At 51.1% G+C, this 7,686-nt stretch overlaps 1 protein-coding gene across 1 annotated transcript; it reads left to right on the forward strand.

The window, feature by feature from the left end:
• Positions 1–282: 282 nt before the first annotated feature.
• Positions 283–6,140, forward strand: LOC131094607 (cell division cycle protein 20 homolog). The gene is made up of 10 exons (XM_058042260.1): positions 283–475; positions 956–1,101; positions 1,731–1,827; positions 2,767–2,895; positions 3,250–3,446; positions 4,075–4,169; positions 4,511–4,742; positions 4,852–4,977; positions 5,149–5,266; positions 5,962–6,140. Exons 1-10 carry the CDS (start codon positions 283–285, stop codon positions 6,138–6,140), a joined length of 1,512 nt encoding a protein of 503 aa, XP_057898243.1.
• Positions 6,141–7,686: the final 1,546 nt, after the last annotated feature.

Here is a 7,686-nt window from a genome sequence, read left to right on the forward strand (position 1 = left end):
GCCCTTGAACGGTAGGGGAAGGGAGAATGTCGCTTATCCGAGAGAGCCCCAAAGAGCGGCTGGAAGGGGTGCCGGCTGATCAAGGACCCCCGAGGAGCAGAGAGAGGGCGTATCAGCTGATGGAGTGTCCCGAGGAGCGGCTGGGGAGAGTGTGGGTGTCCGTGGGTGGGGAGGAGCGGCTGGAGCGCTTGCACAGTCCAGTCGTGGGGAGGCCGGCGGGGCCTGTTGGAGTAGGCTCAGCCTGGCCGGTGGGTACGGCTAACGCCGCCCGCCCGCAGGACCATGGTGCAGTTCCTGTTCGAGGCAGACCTGCACGGGCTGCTGAAGCTGGACACGCTGATCCCGAACGTGCCGCCTGCGCGATGGCAGCGCAAGGCCAAGGAGAGCGGCCCCAGGCCCAGCCCCATCGGCGTGTCGCCCATGAAGCCGGCCAGTCGCTCCCACAGCTCCAGCAAGATGCCGTCCAAGACACCCGGTGAGCGCCGGCCACCAGCGGCAGAGGTTGAGTGCGGGAGCCTTGCCCAGGCTGCTTGTCCGTAGCCACGGGGCTCTGGGCTCCCTGCCACGCTGCCCTACCGGCTGCTGCTCAGGCAGGAGGAGGTGGGCTGTGCTCCTGACAGCCACCCACCTCCTTGCCAGCATGAGGGGTAGAGCTCTGAGCACTGGGGCTGGCGAGCTGCTGTTCGCCCAGCTGAGCCTTGCTGGCACAGCTGTATGCTAGGACGAGTGTGGGCGGGAATTGTTACACTAGACCCAAGGAGTTGCTCCACACAGTCCCTAACCAACTTGGTGGCAGGGAGGAAAATATAAGTTAGTTGTGACTGGGTGGCATGAGACCTCAGAGTCCTACTTGTCTGGTGGGTGTGATGTGGAAGTGTGTTGGGTTTGCTCCCATGAATGCTCTAATACAGGCTGTTAAATAGCTGTAAGACAATATTTTCATATGTGAATGCAGGTAAATCTGGATCCAAAATTCAAAGCACCCCCACAAAGGCCGGGGGGAATCGCTACATTCCCAACCGCAGCACTCTGCAGATGGAGATGGCAAATTTCCTCCTAACTAAAGAGAATGACCCTGCTGAGGATTCCCCTACCAAGAAGGTGAGCATGATGCTAAGTTACAATTATTCCAACAACCGCTACTCCTTCCTGCCCCTTTACAGAGCAGTAAACTATAGGTTCTATCAAGTGGGCACACAGGACTGACAAGTCCCAGCCATCACTACTTGCAGCTCTGGGCTTCAGGAGCTTAGGATGAGATTGAAGCTGTAGAGACTGCCATGCACTCTAAGCCTATGCTGCTTCTGGTAGCAAAATTTAGCTTTTGATTAATGAGGCTTTAAAATGTAGCAGGCAACAAAAACACAAAGCTGTAAGCCTATGCGAAGTGAAACTGCTGGTGGTAGCTATTCTAGGACAATGTCTCCACAGGGAACACTTCTGGAATGTTTTACACTGTGTTCTGAAATCTGTTTATGAAGCATTTGGTCGCTTTGTGGCTGTGGCTTTTCCCACTGGCAATAACACTGAATTTGCCATTGTGTGAAAAGTGAGCAGGACTATGTATGAAAGTCTGAGGAAAAACTCCTTTGACCTGCCCTGTGTGACTGACCCTTGCAGCACAGTCAAACATCTTCAGATTCTAAGAGAAGGGGGCTTAGGTGTCTGTTTAAATTGCAGTGTGGGAATTGTTTTAAATGCATTGTACTGAGGGTGATTTGTCTCTGTAGGAGCAACAGAAAGCCTGGGCAGTGAATCTGAATGGTTTTGATGTAGAAGAGGCAAAGATCCTCCACCTCAGAGGAAAACCCCAGAATGCTCCAGAAGGTATGATATAGGCTCTGTGTGAGCTGAATCAGCAGGAGAGATCAGGTCAGGGGAACAGCAACACAAAGGCTCTGTGTGTGGTCACAAGAGAAATCAACTGGTTTCTGAGAGCTGTACTCTCAGGAGTACAGGCTGGAGTCTCCTTTCTTAAGGTTCCTGAGGTTGAGGGAGGGCATAACAGTTACAGTGAATTTATTTAGGAGAGTTGCTATGACTGCCAGTTGGTCACCTGTTACAGGGCTTGCAAGGGTCTTCAGGGAGAAGAGAGAGACAAGAATCTTGACCTCATGTTCAGAAGGCTTGATTTATTATTTTATGATATATATTACATTGTTACTATACTAAAAGAAATAGAAGGAAAGTTCTCAGAAGCTAGCTAAGCTAAGAATAGAAAAAGAATGAATAAACAAAGGGCTGTGTCTCAGCAGAGGGTGAGACCCAGCTCTGCCGTTAGTGGTCAGTAAGTCCAAACATTCACCCAAGACCAATCTCGCATCCACCTGCTGCATTCCCCAGCAGCAGATAACCATTGTTTACATTTTGTTGCTGAGGCCACAGCTTCTCAGAAGGGGGGAAAATCCTAAAGAAAGGATTTTTATGAAAAGATGTCGGTGACAGTCACCTGTACTGCAGGTTCCAAACCTTCATGAAGTCTGTAAGAGCATCAAACTCTCTGCTGTGCATTTTCTAGCTTAAACTGCAACTAAATAGAATGGGATTCAAAAACCCAAGTGTTTGTTAAATTTGTTTCCATGAATGAGGAAATTGTAGCTCACCCCTGTTCAGCAGTTCATACTGCCAGTGATTTTAGTGCACTGCAGGCTTGTGAGTGTTTCTCTTAGGGCTTTATTTTCACTCCAAGGGATTCCTAGTTGGGTGAGCAGCACTCAGCTGGGAGGAAACTAACTCAGGTTAACAAACCTGTTCCCCTGCACACAGGCTATCAGAATAACATGAAAGTGCTCTACAGTCAGAAAATGGCACCTGGATTCAGCAGGAAGAATAGCAGATATATTCCCTCAAAGCCAGAACAGGTCTTGGATGCATCAGCGATCCGCAACAACTACTGTAAGTAGGCTACAGGGTTGAGTGCTGGGCATCCAGAACATTCTGCACTGGATTGCTGTTCCTAGGACAGTGTAACTGGGCTGTCTGTATTATTTTGTGTACCCAGGCTAGCATAGACCACTTCTGGAGTGTCCCTGTGTGGCCTTACAGGGACAGTGGTCTAGGGCACTGTGTAGATGCCTTGGAGCAGGGTACCTGGCCCCAGCAGCTGGGCATAGTGACACTCAGAAGGCTGCCCCTCACCTGTACGTGTGTGTGCGCACATGTGCACCCACACCTGCTGCATCAACACGGGTGAAGGGCATGCTCTCTAGCCAAGCATGGTGTGACCTGCATTGCTCTTTCAAAGTGCAAATCTGAATCTCATAGACTGGAGCTCCCAGAACTTCCTGGCAGTGGCTCTGGACGACGCTGTTTATCTGTGGAATTACGGTACTAGGGAGATTATCCCCCTGCTGCAGACGGAGCATCCAGATGTTTACATTTCCTCTGTGTCATGGATTAAAGATGGAGACTACCTCGCTGTTGGCACAAGTAGTGCTGAGGTTCAGGTGAATGCAGGAGTAAAACTAGAGGCATTTTCAAGGGATTGACAGAACTGTGGGGCCTGGGGACAAAACCTTGGTTGGCAGAGGAAGGATGCCATGCACCTGATTTGTCTTCCCTGGTGTGGGGTGGAACTGCCCAGTGTGCAAGGCAGGGTTTGGTTTGGGGGTTTTCTGATAAGCAGCGTTACCTTCTATGCTATAGTCATGAGATACACATTTTCTCTGTTCCCTTACTGAGAAAGCTGAATGCCAGAGCCTGTGCAGTGAGGTTCCTAGGGCATAGAAACAGGATTGGGTTTCTTCTGAAGAACTTTTTGCTCTGCCTTTCAAGCTATTGTTGCATTTATGTTGTTGCATATCATATTTCTAGGGTCTCATACCTTCTGGGTGGTTTTCTCACAGCAGGTCTTCACAGCAGTGTTGTTGTTGCTTCTCAGCCAGGGCTCCTCTGCAGCCCTCCCTGAATGCCTCACCCCCTTTTATCCCAGCCACCTCCACGGGCTGCAGCTGCTGCCCAATCAAGGACATTGCAACTGCAGCCCATTTACAATAACTGGAATCAGGGCAGGGTCACTTATACAGTACAGAGATCTTTTACTGCAATACATATATTTCCTCAGGCCCCTATAAGCTATGGGACATTGAGCAGCAGAAACGTCTCCGAACCATGACCAGCCATTGCGCCCGTGTGGGAACCCTCGGCGGGAACAGCTGCATCCTCTCCAGGTAAAGCAGTGGGTCAAGGGCAGTTTCCAGTTGTTGCAAACTCCTATCCCTCAATCTATGTGTGGCATGGGTTAGGGATGGCAGAGAGAAGTTTGTCCTGGCTTGGGATTCTTTCTCAGCCTTATCTGTTCGGGCTGTGAGGAGAAGGCCTCTTTCCTGTATTGCAATTTGTGCTGAAGCTGTGAAGAGCTTGTGTGGGTGTTTCACTCACACCAACAGACCTGTGTTGCTGGTAACACTGGTTGAAACCCAGTGGCAGGTATAGCAGTCTTGCAACAACAAAAATGGATTTGGGTGAAAATGTGCAGCCTGACCCTGCAAGCCTTCTCTTCTCTCTGCAGTGGTGCACAGACTGGGCACATCCATCACCACGATGTCCGAGTGGCTGAGCATCACGTGGCCACCCTTGCTGGCCACACACATGAGGTGTGCGGACTCAGATGGTCTCTGGATGGCCGCTACCTGGCCAGTGGTGGCAATGACAGTCTGGCGAACGTCTGGCCATGCACCCAAGGTGGGGGTGGCGACTCTGCTCCTGTACAGACCTTCACTCAGCACCATGGTGCTGTCAAGGTGAGCACAGAGCTGCCACGGGCGGATATGTGTGTGCAAGGCAGGCATGCAGCACTGGCTGGGTGCAGGTTGCCTCTTGTATGTTTTAAAATGAACTCTCCTCTCTCAGGCTGTGGCGTGGTGCCCGTGGCAGATGAATGTTCTAGCCACTGGAGGTGGCACTAGAGACAGACATATCCGCATCTGGAACGTGTGTTCTGGCGCCTGCCTCAGTGCTGTTGATACCCGTTCCCAGGTGAGAGATGAACATCAGCTTGGAGACAAACACCTTCTGGCAGCACACCTACACAGAGCTGCTGGCTCCTCAGGCCCAGAGGCACAGGGAAGGAGGGGGACCATGCTCGCTTCTGAGTGGTGAGCATCAGCCCATGCACCTCGCCTCACCTGTGTTACTACCTCTTTGCAGGTGACTTCTGTCCTATGGTCCACAAACTACAAGGAGCTCATTTCAGCCCATGGCTTTGCACAGAATCAGCTGGTTATATGGAAGTATCCAATAATGACCAAGGCTGCAGAGCTGCAAGGTAGGTGGATGTTGTTATCTTGTTGTTGCATTTCTAAAGTCCCCTACTGTCGCAATCATATTTCTAAAGTCTGGTACCTTCTCGGTGATACTTCTTGGGGGTAGTTCTTCACAGCTCTGACTTCTTCTCCTGCTTGTTGCTCCTTCTTCGTCAGGGCTCCTTGTCAGCTCAGCTTGACTGGCCAATCCCAGCCCCTTTTATCCCAGTTATCTTCACTAGCTACAGATGCAGCCCAATTAAGGACATTGCAGCTGCAGCCCATCAAAAACAACCAGGACTTATCAGGGCAAGGCCTATATGCAGATATTCAATATACAATACAGATATTTTACTAAGACTCCTACTATGTTCCCCCTTTTCGTTTACTTACAGATACTAAGACTCCTACTATAGGTGGACAGGGCCTGGGTGGGGGCTGTTAGAGGTTGAGGACAGCTGCACTCCTTGGTTTTTGAGGCTGCAGCATCACTGATACAGGACAGTATCCAGGGCCATGCTGCTAGGAGTAAAGCATGCCCACGGGGCTGTGGAAGAGATACCATTGATCCAAGTGTATGGTTGGGGTCTGAAATCATGCTGCCACAGCCACTGGGGAGACAGCTATGCAAGCTGGCAGGGCTCATGGGAGCATACAGGAGTAAATGTGCATGTGCTGATCAGCTCAGCCCTGATTGCACATTCCTTCTCCTCCTAAGGTCATACTGATAGAATCTTGAACCTGACCATGAGTCCTGATGGTACATCAGTGGCCTCAGCAGCTGCTGATGAAACAGTGCAGGTCTGGTGCTGTTTTGAGATGGATCCCATAAAGAAGAAGGAGAAAGAGAAGACAAACAGTGCCAAAAGTGGTATTCTTCACCAGAGCATCCGCTGAGAGCACGGGATTGTTGTGGGGAGGGGGATATTTGGTTTTACACACTGTACAGTATTTTAAATGTTAATGAACTGCTTAACTTGACTTTTTCTTAATGGAGTCTGATGGAAGAAAAAGCCATGCCTCTTAAACACAAGTCCTTCTCCCTGAGGCTGGGGATCTGGGCAACGAGTGGAGACCTAGGTCTTAAGGGCCAGTTTAGAGGCCCCTGAGCTTAGCACAGCCTAGCAGAAGGATGCTGTGCAAGGGCTGTACTTCTGTTTCTGTCCCAGCTAAGATAGATATGCCACCTGCCCCATCTAGATGCTGACTACAAGCACAGCAGCTCCACCACAGGCTCAACTGAAAGCACAGCATGGCTGTGGCCTCAGTTTGTGTTGTCCTGGCCTGTCTCACAAGCCCAGGCACACCTTCCTATGGCTCTGCAGGCAGATCTCAGTTTGTCTTGTTAGCTACAGGCAGCCATCACTGCCTGCCTGTGGTGCTAGAGTAGAATAGCTGTTGGAAAAAAAAAGGAGGGAGAGAAATATAGAGCAACAGCTGTAATCACCCCAAAGGCTGGAAAGGGGCTGGCTCTGGCATAAAGCCTAATGCAAAACAAAAGGTTAGCTTACATTGCCACAGCCAGCCTGGATGTCATGCAAGAGCCATGCAAAGCACCACCAACCCTGTGCTCAGCCTTCAGTCACGTATTCTTCCAACAACTCTGATCTCCCTTCCCCTTCTGCTGACAGGAGGCCCTGGTGCCTCACTGAGGCTTCATGCAGGGGAGCAAGCACCAGGGCTCAGATGACATTTATTGGAGCTTGACTCCCCTACACTTGGAAAAATGTCTTTTTTCCAGGCTGAACTGTCCTGGAGCAAGTTGCAGGAAATATATTTGAGCCCTTACCTGACCAACAACCAGCTCAGCCACGCTGCTTTGCACGGTGGAGCTGCAGTGTCTGAGGTTGTGGGGCTGCACCAGACCCATCAAGCCTGTCCTTCAGCTGCACCAGCATTGCCAGGGGCTGCTGGGGACACTGCACAACTGATAAGCACCTTGGCCTGTACAAAGCAGCTCCACCAAGCCTGTGCCTCCCATCAGCCCTCAGTGATTAGCTGAGAGTGGATTACTAACTGTTTTCACCTTTCCCTCAGCACAGTACCACACTGTGCCTAGCACCAGCTCTGCCTCCTGAGCTTTACAGCAGCTGGAACCTTCAAAGGTTCCGCCTTGTGCTCTGCCAAGGCCAGGGAGTGTGTAACCACACCCACCAGAGCACCAAACACACATAAAGCTGATATGGGGGACACAGTCTCAATAAACAGCCACTGAGCCAGCACCTTCCCAGCAGTGCTGCTGGTGCATCCCCATTTGGCCACTTGGGAAAGATCAGGAGGTCCAAGGATGGAGCTCTCCCTCAGACACAAATCCTAGGGCCACAGCTGTCTCTAAAGGGGAAGCAGGCAGGAACCCAGATGCAAGGCTGGGCTCTTCCACAGAGCTGTGCTGTTGTTGTAGGAGCCCTGCCCCACAGCCGTGCACTTGGTGCTGGGAGTTAGC

This window comes from Melospiza georgiana, chromosome 30 (assembly GCF_028018845.1).
Source record: "Melospiza georgiana isolate bMelGeo1 chromosome 30, bMelGeo1.pri, whole genome shotgun sequence".
Classification (NCBI taxonomy): Eukaryota; Metazoa; Chordata; class Aves; order Passeriformes; family Passerellidae; genus Melospiza; species Melospiza georgiana.

Bases quoted from the DNA above. Each gene is read 5' to 3' on its own strand.
- LOC131094607 (XM_058042260.1), top strand. From the start codon at position 283: ATGGTGCAGTTCCTGTTCGAGGCAGACCTGCACGGGCTGCTGAAGCTG. The intron at 2,896-3,249 runs GTAAGTAGGCTA...TTCAAAGTGCAA, and splicing joins AGCGATCCGCAACAACTACT to ATCTGAATCTCATAGACTGG. The intron at 4,170-4,510 runs GTAAAGCAGTGG...TTCTCTCTGCAG, and splicing joins AACAGCTGCATCCTCTCCAG to TGGTGCACAGACTGGGCACA.